General features: G+C 34.7%; 1 protein-coding gene across 7 annotated transcripts in view; it reads left to right on the forward strand.

Moving 5' to 3' along the window:
• LOC105475489 (ankyrin repeat and IBR domain containing 1) overlaps window positions 1-16,617 on the forward strand; it is a 155,617-nt gene that overhangs the window by 50,559 nt on the left and 88,441 nt on the right. For all 7 annotated transcript variants that reach the window (XM_011730766.3, XM_011730770.3, XM_011730768.3 and 4 more), the window contains one exon: window positions 7,408-7,695. In XM_011730766.3, the coding sequence (XP_011729068.1) occupies window positions 7,508-7,695 (188 nt within the window). In that variant the 5' untranslated portion in view covers window positions 7,408-7,507. The remainder of the gene's footprint in view (window positions 1-7,407; window positions 7,696-16,617) is intronic.

The following is a 16,617-nucleotide window of genomic DNA, read 5'->3' on the forward strand; positions in this document are numbered from 1 at the left end:
TTCTCATATTGGGTGGATGTTACAAATTTTTTCACAAGAGTACTACGGAACTTATGTGCCTTTTTTAGTGCATCAGGTTGGGGTACAGGATGTCAATAGGTTACAGGTGGTGTTTTCTGGTCAGAGTATTATCTCCTGTGCTTCTCCACTGTGAATTGCTGTTTTTTACATTCTAATTTTGAAATATCTTGGGGGAGATGCTTTGAGTCCATGCAAATATCATGTTTCTTCTCAAACTTCTGTCCACGAATTTTTAAATTCATCTAGTGCAGTAAGGCAAGAAAAATAAACTGAAGACATGCAGATATAAAAGGAAAAAAAAAAGGCCAGGCGCAGTGGCTCACACCTGTAATCCCAGCACTTTGGGAGGCCAAGGTGGGCAGATCATGAGGTTAGGAGACCGAGACCATCCTGGCTAACACGGTGAAACCCCGTCTCTATGAAAAATACAAAAAAATTAGCCAGGCATGGCTGCATGCACCTTTAGTCCCAGCTACTCGGGAGGCTGAAGCAGGAGAATGGCCTGAACCTGGGAGATGGAGCTTGCAGTGAGCCGAGATTGCACTACTGCACTCCAGACTGGGCGACAGAGCAAGACTCCGTCTCAAAAAAAAAAAAAAGGGAGGGGGGGAAACTGCCACCATTCATGGATAATACAAATCTACTTTAGACAATCCCAAAAAATCCATGAAAAAGAAAAAACCTAGAACTAATAAGTGAATTTATTACATTTTCAGAATATGGGGTCAATATACAAATTCAATTGTATTTCTGTGTTCTAGATATGAACTCTTGGCATTTGACATTTTCTAAAGCACCATTCATGATAGCACCCCCAAAAAAGAAATACTTAGGTATAAATCTAACAAATATGTGTACCATTTGTATGATACAAACTACAGAACTGTCATTGAAAATCAATTACAGAAGACATAAATAGAAATACCTTGTTCATGGATTAGGAGACTTAGTATTGTTAAAATGTTTGTTCTCCCAGTAATCAAGACAATATAGTATTGCTAAAAAGAGAGACACACAGAAAAATAGAACACAGTCAATTGGCTTTTTACGAAGCTACAAAGGCAACTCAATGGAGAAGGGAAAATCTTTTCAACAAATGGTGCTGGAACTATTGGATGTCTATATGCAAAACACCTTACATACAAATTTGCTCAAAGTGAAATATTTGCAAATTACATTTCTAACAAAGGACTTTTTATAGCATCTATTTGGATCTCAAATTCAATAATATTTCATCTTAAAAATGGGCAAAAGATTATTTAAACAGACACTACAAATCAAGATGTATGCATGGCAGATAAGCATGAAACCATGTTCAACATCATTCATCATTAGGGAAATGAAAATGAAAACCACTGTACAATACTGCTACACATCCATTGTAATGGCTACCAAAAAAGAAAAAAAAATCCCACTAACTAGAAACTGACAATTCTAAATACTGACCAGGGTTCAGAATAACTCTGAATGCTCTGAATCCTGGTACATTTGCTCTGAAAACCAATTTGGTGGTTTCTTATAAAGTTAAACATGTGACTTAGTACATATCCCAGCAGTTCCACTCTTGGATATTTACTCAAGAAAATTAAAATTTATGTTCATTTAAAGCCTATATATGAATGTTATGGCAGCCTTAATAATTGCCCCAGCTGGAAACAACCAAGTTATCCTTCAATAAGTGAATGATTAAACCACTAGTGGTATACCCATACAGTGGAATACTATTCAGTAATAATAAGGGTTGAACTATTGATTTATGTATCAACATGGATAAATCTTAAATGCCTTTTGCTGAAAATATTAAGCAAGAGCCAAGAAAGATCAAGCTCAAAAACCTGCACACAGAATAAATCAAAGCCTTACAGTGTTCATATGTGTATCCCCACTGAAATATAAACTTCATGAATGTAGTGATTTTTATCCGTTTTTTCATTTGTATTTGTTGACTGAAGAAAGTAGATATTAATACTGCTGGTTTACATTTGAGGAAACATCTCAAAGAGGTTAAGTTACTTGGTAAACTAGATAACAAGCTGACTCCTACCACACTGCTTCTCACCGTCACATTTCTGGCTGCTACTTTTGGCTTAGCATAGTTTCAAAATTAGTCCATGGTTCTAAACTCTGACATGCATTATAATCAACTGAGAAGCTTTTACATTTCCCACTCTGGCCTCGTGCCCCTTAAGACCAGTTGAAATCATCTCCTCAGGTGATTCTGATGCACAGTGACAAAATTACCATTGGTCAATAAATGCATGTTGACTGGGTGAATGAACAGGTTGAGAGCTTAGTATTTTATCTGCCCACATGCTTTTTGTCCACTGACTTTTCTTTTTTCTGCTGTCTTGTTTTCTTTCTTTACCTTACCCTTTGAAAGTTAAGTCTGGCTCTATCACCCAGGCTGGAGTACAGTAGCACTATCTCGGCTCACTGCAACTTCCGCCTCTTGGGCTCAAGCCATTCTTCCACCTCAGCCTCTCAAGTAGCTGGGACTACAGGGGCACACCACCACACCTGGCTAATTTTTGTATTTTTTGTAGAAACAGAGTTTTGCCATGTTTGCCAGGCTGTCTTGAACTCCTGGGCTCAAGCAATCCTCCTGCCTCAGCCTCCCGAAGTTCTGGAATTACAGGCGTAAGCCACTGTGCCCAGCCCATCCTCTCCTTTTCTTGAAGTATTATTACAGTAACCATTAGAGCATTTCTTTGGAATTTGAGCTTCCTGGAATCTTAGAAACTCATCTGTTTGATTTCAGCCTGCAGTGGGATGGGGTTGTGTGGGGACCTGCTGCCTGAACTTCTACCTGTTTCTCTACTGGCTAAAGAGTTTAGTTATAGATTTAAGGTTGTTGTTATCAGTAGTGCAGATAATTGCAGAAGACTAAATTGTGTATGTGTATGAAAGTGTGTGTGTGTGTGTGTGTGTGTGTGTGTGTGTGTGTGTGTATTGGGACCTGCTGCCTGAATGAACTTTCTGCTTGTTTCTCTACTGGCTAAAGAGTTTAGTTGTAGATTTAAGGTTGTTATTATCAATAGTGCAGATAACTGCAGAAGACTAAATTGAGTATGAGTGTGTGTGTGACCCATATCCAGTTAAAATGAAAAATGGAAGTCAGTTATATACTTCTATATAGTTACTATTTTTACTAAAAATATTTTTATGGGAACAGTTGAATTAGGATTTGGTTATTTATTTCTGAAGAACTTCATCTTCTGTAAAAGATTTCTAGAAGTAGTTTGTTAATTTAAGTACCGTTGAGTTTTTGTTACAGATTATTAACCTATCAATGGTGCATTTGGGAGACAGAGATTTGAAGCTAGAATATACACTTATTTGTGGGAGTTGAAAGTCAAAATAATTGAAGCCATGGAGATAGAAAGTAGAAGAATGGTTACCGGAGGCTAGGAAGGGTTGTTGTGCGGTGAAGGGGAACTGGGGATGGTTGATGGGTACAAAAAAAAATAGAGTGACTAAGATCTTGCTATCACAGTAGAGTGATTATAGAATTTATTGTACATTTAAAAATAACTATAAGAATATAATTGGGCTAGGTGCAGTGGCTCACACCTGTAATCTCAGCATTTTGGGAGGCCGAGGTGATAGATCACCTCAAGTCAGGAGTTCAAGACCAGCCTGGCCAAAATGGCGAAACCCTGTCTCCACTAAAAATACAAAAATTAGTCGGTTGTGGTGGTGTATGCCTGTAGTTCCAGCTACTCGGGAGTCTGAGGCATGAGAATCGCTTGAACTTGGAAGGCGGAGGTTGCAGTGAGCTGGGATTGCACTGCTCCACTTCAATTTGGGCAACAGAGCAAGATCCCGTCTCAAAAAAAAAAAAAAAAAAGAGTATAATTGGTTTGTTTTGTTTGTAACATAAAGGACAAATGCTTGAGGTGGTAGATACCCCATTTACCCTGGTGTGATTATTATGCATTGCATGCCTGTTTCAAAATATCTCATGTACTCCTTAAATATATACACCTACTATGTATCCACAAAAGTAAAAATTTTTAAAAAGAAAGCTAGAGTTATAAAGGCATTCACAATTAAAAGTTAATCAGAAATTAAGTAAAACTTTCTGGAGTCCATCCACAGGCTACGTTTTTTTCTTTTTTTTTTTTTTTTGAGACTGAGTCTCACACTGTGGCCCGGGCTGGAGTGCAGTGGCATGATCTCAGCTCACTGCAAGCTCCACCTCCCAAGTTCAACTGATTCTCCTGCCGCAGCTTCCTGAGTAGCGGGTATTACAGGCACCCACCACCACACCCGGCTAATTTTTTGTATTTTTAGTAGAGACAGGGTTTTACTGTGTTGGCCAGGCTGGTCTGGAATGCCTTGACCTCATGGTCCACTTGCCTCAGGCTCCCAAAGTGCTGGGATTATAGGCGTGAGCCACCGCGCCCAACCCAGGCTACATTTTTCTTCTTCTCATTAAATACTTATCAAGTGCTGTGCTTTACTACTCAAAGATGATGAAACTTTGCCCCAGTTTTCCTGTAAAGAATTAGAAGCCCAAAATAAGGAATTCTTTTCGCCTCTTTGGTACTCCAATGCTTGCCTCATGAAGCTCTATACATAGACATATTTTGGAGTTCCAGAAATATTACTTGAGATTTTGATTCAAACAAAGAGAGAACAATCACCTCAGGCAATAATAGCTGTGGCTAGGGAAAAGGATACATGTGGCAAATTTCTAGGCAAGGTTTGTGAAGATAAATCTGAGGGAAATTGAGCTGTGACCATTTAAATGATTTATTTCTTAGTGACTTTCAGGCTCATCGATCAAAATTTTAAAATAACTGAAAGCCACAAAATGACTTCTCAATGCCATTATCCTTTTCAACTAACAGTAATATTTAATGCACATTTAGAGTATTATTGATTTTTTTTAAAACTTGTTACTTTAAATGAGTACCCCATAACATTACTTTCTTAGATATTTATTTTTTTACTTCTTAAATACAAATTATTTTTCTTATAGAATATTTCACTAAAGTGCTAGTGTAAATCTCAGAAAATGTGCTATTTATTAATCTAATCCAGAACTCTGAAAATGTTTATAATTTGAGTTGTATTCTATCAAGGACCAAAACAACTGAAAGTTTCCAAATAGTAGCTGTATTATATTGTATATAGTGTAAGAGAGAACGATTTGCTCCTCTTATTCAAGATGAAACAATAAAAGTGTAATATTTTAGGCTAAAGGTTTAGCAACCCTCTGAAAAATTAAATAAAAACTTAATTATGTCCTATGATCCAATTAATGTATACACGTTTATGTTGTGTATATGCATACGTATTTTATGCACACAAACACACACATACACATTTAAATAGCGTGGTTGTGTATCAGAATGCTACCAGTGGTTTTCTTGCAGTAAACCATGAGCTTTTAAATTCTTTGTTCATATATTCAAAAAGTTCACTGTATGTATGTATTTGCATATTTAAAACTAAAAAATCAATAGTAAAGAACCCTTAAAAAACCCAAATGGTGATCTCATTACATGTAGTAGTGGGCCAGCAACTGTGCTGCTATAGTAAGTAGGTAGTTAATGCCTACCTCCAGAATAGGCTTGACAGACATCTTGCCCTGATATTTAGCTTCAGGGCTCCAGAAGCCTTTTATAGAGTGGTGTCTGCATGTTGAAAATCATATGAAGAGCTTAAATACCTGTGTCTGGGTGCTTTCCCTAGAGACTCTGATTTTTGTTATGAGATGTAGTTTGGTCAGTAGGACTCTGAAGTTCCCCAGGTTATTATAAGATACAACCAAGGTTGAGAACTACCCTATACAAAGCCTATGTTGAACGCTGTGCATGTTATTTTCACCTGTGTTTGTTGTTGTTATTGTTGTTGTTTGTTTTGAGATGAGATCTGCTATGTTCCCCAAACTGGTTTCGAACTCCTGGGTTCAGGTGATACTCCTGCCTCATCCTCTTGAGTAACTGAGATTATAGGCATGTGCCACCACACCCTTCACCTGTTTTTTAAAGCTATGTTTTAGTGTCCAGCGTCCCACTGAATTAATAGAGTAACATGAAAGACTGTTGTATTCTCTGCCTCTAAGTTTTCCTCCCTCTATTCTTTCTTCTACATTGTCACAATAATTTTCTAAAGCATGAAATAATTGTGTCATTGCCCTGCATGAAAGCCTTTAATTATCTGTTCTTTTCAGGTTAAAGTGTAAGTTCCTTATCTGGTCCCAACCTATTTTTTGTTTTATCTCTTGTTAGTCTAATGCTAGAGATGCAGAACTCTGTTCATACTTAACTGTTCCTTCTGTAGGCCTTTTTTTTCATACCTGCCTTTGCATATGCTGTTTTCTTTGTCACTCGTTTTCATCATAGCTCAAGAATAGATCCAGAAACAACATTTATTGGAATAGAATGAAACTAGCATTTATTGGACTCATTAACTAAGGACTGTACTAGGTACTTTAAGTAACTCTTATAATCCTCATAGCCATACCTAAGAAATGGTCATTTTCCATGCTGTACAGATGGGAATCTGAGGCTTTTAGGGGATGAATAACTTGCTTAAAATTACACAACTAGTTGTAGGCAAATATGGTATTTTGAACTTCATGTCCAGTGTTTGTTTCTATGGCCTTCCCCCACCCACTTCACATTGCTTCAGTAGTAAATAAATTAGCAATCACATTGCCCATGTGATGATTATCATAACCTCTTTCCAAAAATGGTATGCATAAACATTTGATATTTTCATACTTGTTTTGAATTCTGTACAGCAGAAAGAAATAAATTTAATAGTCTTAAATGGTAGAATAATCACAGTGTTGTTCTGTGTATAATCAGTTTTAGTACTTTTTTGTGATGATCTGAGTATCATTGAATTGTGTATTCCTGTATGTTTACATTTTAAGTCTTTTCTGTGATGTCCTCATAAAATACTGAGCACTTTCACTTTTCCTTTACTGCATTTTAACGCCTCTTCTGCAGTTCTTGTTTGGGCAAAATTTCCTACATTTTTCACTATCCCACAAATTGGCTGAGTAAGATTTATACATAATTTATACAGAAATTAAAGTGTTTTCAACCATAAAATTCAGTCAAGCTCATTTTCTGCCCATGTGAAGAGGAAAATTGAAAAGTTACATATGTAGATAATTTTTGTAATCCAAAGGACAGCCTGTGAAACCTTAACAGTCTCTGTGTGGGAAAGTGTTACAGTTTAACAAGAAGTTAATTTGGACAGTGTTAAAACTTTGAGATTTTTTTGGCTGTTAAGATAAATTTGGTAAAATGTAATATAGTTGGTTCCCTTATTAATGATTCCCAGATTTTTTTTAGTGTTCCTAATTGTGTTATTCTTTTGTGATTATTGTTTTACATCTAATTTGAATAACTTTTCCTTCATTAGAATGTGAAAGATGTTGCAGAAGTGTTCCAGAAGTGGCTGAAGATAGAAGGAAAGAAGTGCCACTGCCTATCAGAAAAAACAAAACAAAACAAAACAAAACATGGGAAATACAACCACCAAATTCCGTAAAGCACTCATCAATGGTGATGAAAACCTGGCCTGCCAAATATATGAAAACAATCCTCAGCTAAAAGAATCTCTTGATCCAAATACATCTTATGGGGAGCCCTACCAGCACAATACTCCATTACATTATGCTGCTAGACATGGAATGAATAAAATTTTAGGGTAAGTATTACTATAAACTAATTGGTATTAGGGTATTACCGTAAATTAATTGGTAACAAAGTGGTGAAAGAAAAAAGAACTATGATTTTTGAAAATACAGACATACACAGACACAATATATATACAAACACGTGCATGTAATATGGTCTTGTAGTGAATTAAACTTTCTAAAACCAAATATACCTAAATATTTGATATGATTTTCTTTATTATGATTTAGTAAAATTTTCTTTATTATATCTGAATTAGTCCAAAGCTTTTAATAGTGAGGTAGGTTCATGTGTTCTTGTTAGTATAAATATACTTTGATCCTCAATGTTTCATAGTATGAATTCTTGGTAATAATGTATTTAATTTATAACATTTCAATTCTAGAACAGTACTTGTCAGCTGTCAAAGAAATGCAGAGAATGGTGCCAAAGGCAAAGTTCTAAACTCTGATTAGCTATTTTTAGTTAAAAAAATGGGTGCATTTGCCTTTTCTAGTCATGATCAGTTTGAATTTCCTTTCTTTTAATGGGATTCAGTTATTTGAAAAGACGTTTCTAAAATCCAAACATTTTCTTAAAACTGAAAATACTAAGAAACTTTAAAAAATATCTATTCAACAAGAAAGCTTTAGTGACATAGCAAATCTATTTATATGAAGATTCTTACCTGATCACATGGGAATTACATTTGATATTTACTAGCTTATAAAATAAAAGGAACAAAGAATAGAACAGTAATTACAAAGCAAGGTTAATTTTTTTAGAAGTAGATTATGCAGGTATAGAAGTCTGATGCTAGAAGGGAACGGAAAAAAATGCTTATTTTCTTATGGAGTGAAATATAATTCTAGAACTAGTATTCAAAGCTTTTTTGAACTTGATAAAAAAAAACTTAATATTCAGCCTTTTTCGTATTTCTTCCATGTACAAATTCTTGTTCCAATTAAGCTGCTTTTTTTGCTATCTCCAAAACATGCCATGAGGTTTCTGTCTGCCATGTTCATACTGCTCTCTTGGCCAGGAGTATCCCCCTCTTTCTCACTCCTCTCACTTTTTCCTTTCTTACCTATTTTTTTTTTTTAATAGAAACAGGGTCTTGCTCTATATATCACTCAGGCTGGAGTGTAGTGGTGTGATCATAATTTGCTGTAACCTCAAACTTTTAGACTCAAGCTATCCTTCTACCTCAGCTTCCCAAGTAGCTAGGACTACAGGCATGGGCCACCATAGCCAGCTAATATTTTGTGTATTTTTTGTAGATCTGGGATCTTGCTGTGTTGCCCAGTCTAGTCTTGTACTCCTAGCCTCAAGCCGTCCTCTCACTTGGCCTCCCAAAGGGTCTTTTTTATCTAAATTTTGCTCTTCAAGATCTTATGTGTGCCTCATCTATCTACTTAGGTTGTCATAACCCATAGGAACCTCTGTCTTTTTTAAAAAACTTTTATGGCTCTTTATCATTTGTTTGTCTGCCTCACATATTTGCTGTACATTACCTATTATGTTTTACAATTTTGTATAGCTTCTCTCTGCCTACCTATATTAACAACTTCTTTTAAGATACTTCTTTGTACTTCTAGCATCTAGCATAGTATTTTACACAGAGTAAGTAGAAGTTCTATAAAATCATTACACAAAGAAATATTTTTATTAGGATTTATGAATGAGAAAAATTTCATAAATAATTTAGATCATCCAGGCCTATGACTTTATTAGGTTTATCTTGATTTTTATAGGTATTTCTTTTCTCGTTTTTTTGCTTTTATCTTTCATTTTTATTTCTCTAAAAATAGATACTTAGAAGCCACCTCCAGCTTAGCTTGTTTAAAATTTTATATTTTCCCTCCCAAAACTGGGCCTTCCCCCGTTAATGACACCAGCATATTATGCTGATGTAATAATGGCAAATGTTTATTGAGGGCTTACTGTTTAATGGAGCTATTAACAGTGCTGTACATGCATTATCTGAATCCTCATTACAATTTTATGAGGTAGTTTATTGTCTGTACTTTGTAGGTGAGAAAACTGAAGCACAGTAAGGTCTCACAACTTGTAACTGGCAAAGCTTGTTGCCCAGGTAGACGACTGTAAGCTTTGGGCTCTTAACCACTGTACTGACAGCCTCTTATTTCTATAGTCATATCAGCTATGTGTCAGGGCTGCCCGTCACTCATTAGCAAAGCAAATTACTTAGTCACTCTGGACTGCAGTTTTCTTATCCGTATAATGGATACTTACCTCACAGAACTTGCAGGACAATTAAGCAGTTAGTGTGTTAGATGTCTATTATGCTGCCTAACATACAATATACACTTGCTAATGTTTATTACTTCTCACCGCTATAATCCTTACTATCTTTAAATCATCCTTGATTTACTCTTCTCCTTTACTACCATGCTACTAAGTTCACTAAGTCTCACTCTTGGATTTACTTCTTTCCATTCCTTTTACCCTAAACTTAGTTCACTCTTAATCATGCCCTGCTCCTAATACTTAAAAGTATCTGGCCTCTAAATGGTATTTTTTACAAGTCTTTTCCTCTTATAGTCTAATGTCCAGATTAATTTTACTAAAGTGTATGCTTTCAGTGTTCTTTTTGTCTTGAGAAAGTTATAATACCTTGTTTTCTACATTATATTCTATTTGGCTTTCAAAATTCTCTTTACTTCTGCTTTCATTCTACTCAGTAAGCCTGTTCTCTTGTTACTTTCTAACATGATCTTGCCATTCAAACTGGTTGATTGACTTCCCCCTTGCTTTTCCCCTTTTTAAGAATGCTACCCACTTAGCTTCATTCCAGTTGTTTCTGGATTCTCAAATGGCTTCTCTCTTCTCTAATTACCTGTCCTTTAAGTCCTCACTCAGTTTCTGCCGTATTTGTGAATTCATCCCCAACTACTCTGACCTGCAGTATTTCTGTTCTCTGAAATTCCTACAATTTACATTTAAAATCATATTATTATTATTATTACTAAACTCATCTCTGCTAGAATGTAAATGTTATAAATACAGTGCTAGATACCTAGTTTGTTCTCAATAGATTGTGGATTACTAATCTATTAAGGCTTTTTAACATGACCTTTTTGTATTGTTTTATTTAAGTTGAACATTTTAAGTGAAATTATAAAACTTGATATATTACAAAACTCCTAATATTGGATACTTCAGTAATATTTAATATCAAATATTATATATGATTGATTAAAACATTTATAATACCAATATAAAATGTATTTAAATATTGTTATTACTAAGATAATGTGTGTATTTTAACATAAACCAAATAGTAAAATACTTTTTAACCCTTTATAGTAGAGTTTACAAATATACTTTATGTAAGTGGAAAACATTATATAAGAAAGTCATTTAGTACAGTGATTCTTAAAATATGTTCTGAGGACTCCTGGATCCTGAGATTCTTTCAAAGAGTACATGAAGTCAAAACTATTTTTATAATTATACCAAGATACTATTTGCCTTTTTAAGTGTGTTGGCATTTGTAGTGGTAGTGCAAAGAATAGAGTATAAAAATGCTGGCACCTTTAAGGTGAATGAAGGTAGTTGCACCAAACTGTATTAGTAATCATTGTATTCATCACTGTTAGGCACTTGCAGTTTAAAAAAAAAAAAAGGCAGTTTCCCCTAAAAAAATCTTCAATTAAAACAGTCAAATTAATTTTAATTAATCTCCATCCTTAAGTAACACATCTTTTTAATATTCTGTGACAACTTCAAAGTATACATAAAACACTTCTGCTACATAGCAAAATACGACAATGACTCTGAGGAAACGCACCTGTGCTGTTGTTTGAATTGTGAGTTAACTGCGTACTTTTTTAATGGAACACCATTTTACAACTAGCAACAACAAGAAAACAATGGTTGTTCAGACTTGGGTACTTAGCTAACATTTTCTTGAAGATGAATTGAGTCTGTCAATTCAGGGACAACTACTGCCCGTTATTTGTTGCTAATGATAAAATTTGAGCTTTCAAGTGATTATTAAAATCCAGGAAAACTTGTATTCACTACCTTCAGCTCAACAACTTCTCAACACAGACTTTTCTGATAAAATTGACGATTATAGCTTTTTATATTATTTAATGAAATGTGACATCTGGAAGATCTGCATAACCCAGTGAATCAATATTTTTGAGAAGATCAGTGTATGATTTTTTAAAATTATGTATGGTTGAAAAATACATTCAAAATGTAAGATAGACCAATGGACTTTAATGTAACAGTACAAAAAAGACATTGATATCATTTCAGATACTACATTGCAACTAATCTTTGAGAAATTACTGATGTTGAATTTTTGATACAGTATCAAATATGAATATTCACTATTATCTGAGACAGATATTTAAAAACATTTCTCCCTTTCCTAACTATATAAAGGCTGGATTTTCTTTATATAGTTAAACCAAAACAATACATTACAACAGATGGAATCCTGTGGTAATCCAGCTGTCTTCCATTAGACTAGACATTAAAAGAGATTTGTAAATATGTAAAACAATGCCACTCTTTTCACTTAATTTTTAAAAATATAGTTATTTTTATTTTAAAATGTTGTGTTAATGTATAATGGGTTTATTTTTTAAATTAATGTATAACCCATACAAACAAAAACTCTTAGGAACCTACAGTAATTTTTTTTTTTTTTTTCTGAGACAGGGTCTTGCTCTGTTGCCCAGGCTGGAGTGCAGTGACACAATCACAGCTCACTGCAGCCCTGACCTCAGGCTCAAGCAATTTTCCTGCCTCAGCCTCCCAAGTAGCTGGGACTACAGGCGTGTGCCACTATGTCTGGCCAATTTTTTTTTTTTTTTTTTTTTTTTTTTGTAGAGATGGAATTTTGCCATGTTGGCAGGCAGATCTTGAACTCCTGAGCTCGAGTAGTCCGCCCTTCCTCGGCTTCCCAAAGTGCTGGGACTACAGGCATGAGCCACCACGCCTGGCCAGTAATTTTTAAAATTGTATAAGGGTCTTGTAACCTAAAATATTTTAAGAACTGCTGATCTGGTTCCTCCAAGCAGAAATATATCTGTCTATCCCTGTCATAAGGTTATCATTTTATTGAATGAGTATTTAAAGACCTACAGGAAATACGATTGTATATTCTCTTTTACTTACCAGTTTGGGTTACTTTTATGATACTTAACTTTATACTTATGTTTTTACAACTTCTACCAAAAGTTTTCGGATATTTTCTTTTTTTTTTTCTGGTTTGAAGAACAATGGCTCATAATTTTTTAATTAAAGCTTTTAACATATTAAGCTAGAAACAGAAATTACCTTATTGTTCTCATTTCCCAAGAATAAACAACCCTAATTCTTTAATCATATATTCTTTGTCTTTGGAAATTCATTTAGATAGTACAGAGAGAATCACAAATCAATTTTTTTCCAGGTTTATTTAGGTATAATTGATACATTTAAGGTATACAATATGATGTTTTGAATATATATGTATACATTGTGAACTGATTACCACAGTCAAGCTACTTAACATATTTATCTCCTCAAATAGTTTTTCTGTGTGGTGAAAATACTTAAATTATACTTTTGTAGCAAATTTCAAGTATATAATATATAATTATTAACTATAGTTACCATGCTGTTTATTAGGTCTCCAGAACTTAATTCATCTTCTAACTGAAAATGTGTACGCTTTGACAAACATCTCCCCATTTTCTTTACCCCTGACCCTGGTTAACCACCATTCTAGCCTCTGTTCCTGAGTTCAACTTTTTAAAATTCTGCATAGAAGTGAGATCTTGCACTCATTTGTGTTTCTGTGTATAATGCATTTCACTTAGCAAAATGTCCTCCAGGTTCATCTATGTCGAAAATGGCAGGATTTCCTTCTTTTTTAAGACTGAATAATATATCATTGTGTATATGCCACATACTCTTTATCCATTCACCCATTTATGGATATTTAGGTTGTTTCTGTATCTTATCTATTATAAATAATGCTGTAGTGAACATGGGAGTACTGATACCTCTTCCAAGTTTGTGATTTTATTTCCTTGAATATATACCCAGAAGTAAGATTCCTGGATCATATGGTAGTTCTGTTTTTAATATTTTGCTCAACTTCCATACTGTTTTCCATATGGTTGTACCAATTTACATTTTCATGAGCAGTGTACCAGGTTTCCCTTCTTTGCACATTTTGCCATCACTTACCTTTTGCCTTTTTGATAATTGCCATGCGAACAGGTATGAGGTGATATTTCACTGTGATTTTGATTTGCATTTCCGTGATTATTAGTGATGTTGAACATTTTTTATATGACTGTTGGTCATTTGTATATCTTGTTTGGAAAATTATTTAGGTCCTTTGCCCATTTTTTAATTGAGTTATTTGTTTTGTGTTATTGCATTTTATGAGTTCTTTACAGTTTTTATTCATTTTTCAGGTGTATGGTTTGCAAATATATTCTCCAGTTCTACAGGTTGCCTTTTCATTTTGCCAGATTATTATTTTAAATAATTAATTGATTTTGTTATAAGAAATTAACTCTTTTATACTTTTACATCATGTCAAATAAGGATAAATAGCATTTACTTATCAGCATTAAGTAAAATAACTTTTATTTAATTATTTTTGTTTTAGATAGGTTAAAATGTTGTGCTATATTTAATCCTACTTTACTATCTCACAAGTTGATGACTATTACTTTCTCATGCTGCCTCATATAATCTGGGATGCCTTTCTGAGACTTCAGTGTAGACTCTAGCTGAGCTTGGCTAGATTCCTTTTTTGTTTTGTTTTGAGACGGAGTCTCACTCTGTCACTCAGGCTGGAGTGCAGTGGCATGATCTTGACTCACTGCAACTTCTGCGTCCTGGGTTCAAGCAGTTCTCCTGACCCAGCCTCCCAAGTAGCTGGGATTACAGGCGCCTGCCACCACACCTGGCTAATTTTTGTATTTTTAATAGAGATGGAGTTTCACTATGTTGGCCAGGCTGGTCTGGAACTCCTGACCTCAAGTGATCCACTCACCTCAGCCTCCCAAAGTGTTGGGATTACAGGCATGAGCCACTGCATCCAGCCTAGATTCCTAATATATGACGTATATATGTAAGCAAAGGTAGATATTCCTAGTCACGGACCTTTTAGCTATAAAGCAAAGCACCCATTTGGAATAAGACCTTGATTTTATTCCTATTTCCTTTAGCTATATGGTATCTGCAATAGCAGGCATCACTTTCTTCCTTTCTTAGGTAGAATAATATGGTAATAGATGCCCCTTTGTATCTCTCTCTCTGAACCCACATGCTGTGTGTTTATATTATATTATATCACAATTACACTGCCTCTTTTGTGGGAAACTAAATCCATACTCGTAGCTACTGCTTAACATATAAAAAAGCCATGGACTTGGAGTTAGTGTGTTCTAATTTGGATATATAATTCATGAGTTGTATCTTCTACAAAACAGCCTCTTTTGCTTATTTGGAAATAAAAGGGGCTTGTCTTTTGGTATAAATAAAATAGAAAATATTTATTAGAGCCTGTCTTTATTAGAGCACATGTTAATATCAAAGTCTGTAGCTTTGAGGATTAGTTAACATAGAGTTTCCAGTTATTGATTTCTACTTTTTGACTGTTTTATATTTTAGGAGCTAAGTTATTTTCAGTAAGTTGAAATACAGGTCTCCTCTCCCCAACTCCCCTTATCTTGCATGCAAACCCCATAAGAGCAGAGACTTTATCTGTTTTCTTTACAATATCCCTAACTTCTAGAATAGTACCTAGCCAATAATGAGTGCTCAGTCAATGTTGCATGAAAGAGGATATTTCAGAGGAACTGAAGGTTTAAGTATATATGTCTGGTGGAATAAAAAGAGTTATTGCAAGAAATTGAGGTTCTGGGAGAATAGACAGTTACTTCAGAGAGAGTTCAGTTGAGTATGAGTGCAAGAGAAAGAGGCCTATAAGATGTGAGAATATGGTATGGGGTCAGATGAGAAGTCATATAGGATGATAGAGCATTAAGAATTATCACAGAAGTAACACAAATCGAGCATTTCTTATTCAAAATGAGTGGGACTAGATTGTTTCAGATTTCAGATTTCTTTGGATTTTGAATATTTGCATTACACTTACCTAGTTGAGCATCCCACATGCAAAAATTTGAAATCTAAACGCTCAAATGAGCATTTTCTTTGAGAGTCACATTGGCACTCAAAACATTTCAGATTTTGAAGCGTTTCAGATTTCTGGATTAGGGATACTCAATCTATAGTAGAAACCCTTTGAGGGAAATCTGTGATTCTGCCACTACTGCCTGTCATTTGGGTTCTGGTCATACTTCCCAATTTACAAAGTGTATTCACATAAACCATTGAAAGAGAAATGGCTTTCAGAGTGGATGGACTCTCTGAAAGAAGAGAATGTGTGTGGAGAAGAACATGGGGGTTAAGAACTGAAACTTACTTCCAGTAATGGGGTAGGAATTAGAGCCATCATCATGGGTAAAAGAGAAGTTGTACTGAAAAAAATTAAGAGGATTATTGAAAAAGTGTGATTATGGAAGCCAAGGTAATAGAAAGGTCAAGAGGTGAATGAAGCAATTGACAATTTAAAGTGTAGAACAAAAATTAAGGACAATGATGAATAATTTAGCTCTTAGGAAATTGCTGGTTACATGAGAGAGTGAAACTTCCATGTAGTGATAAGAATAGGGTCATATTGAAGTGGAGAATGAATGTAGGAGAAATAGAGGTAACAGCTATAAACTGGCTGCTTGAGAATTAACAGTGAAAGAATCTAGAAAAAACACGTGGCTCCTGGATGGGTTATTAGGGTCACATGAAAGGGATGGATTTTTTTCCCCAGGTTAATGTTTTCCCTACCCCACCTTCCTGTTAATTATCTCCTATCCCTGTTCCAGAATTAACTTCATATGCTAGTAGT

The sequence above is a fragment of the Macaca nemestrina genome, chromosome 4 (assembly GCF_043159975.1).
Source record: "Macaca nemestrina isolate mMacNem1 chromosome 4, mMacNem.hap1, whole genome shotgun sequence".
Classification (NCBI taxonomy): Eukaryota; Metazoa; Chordata; class Mammalia; order Primates; family Cercopithecidae; genus Macaca; species Macaca nemestrina.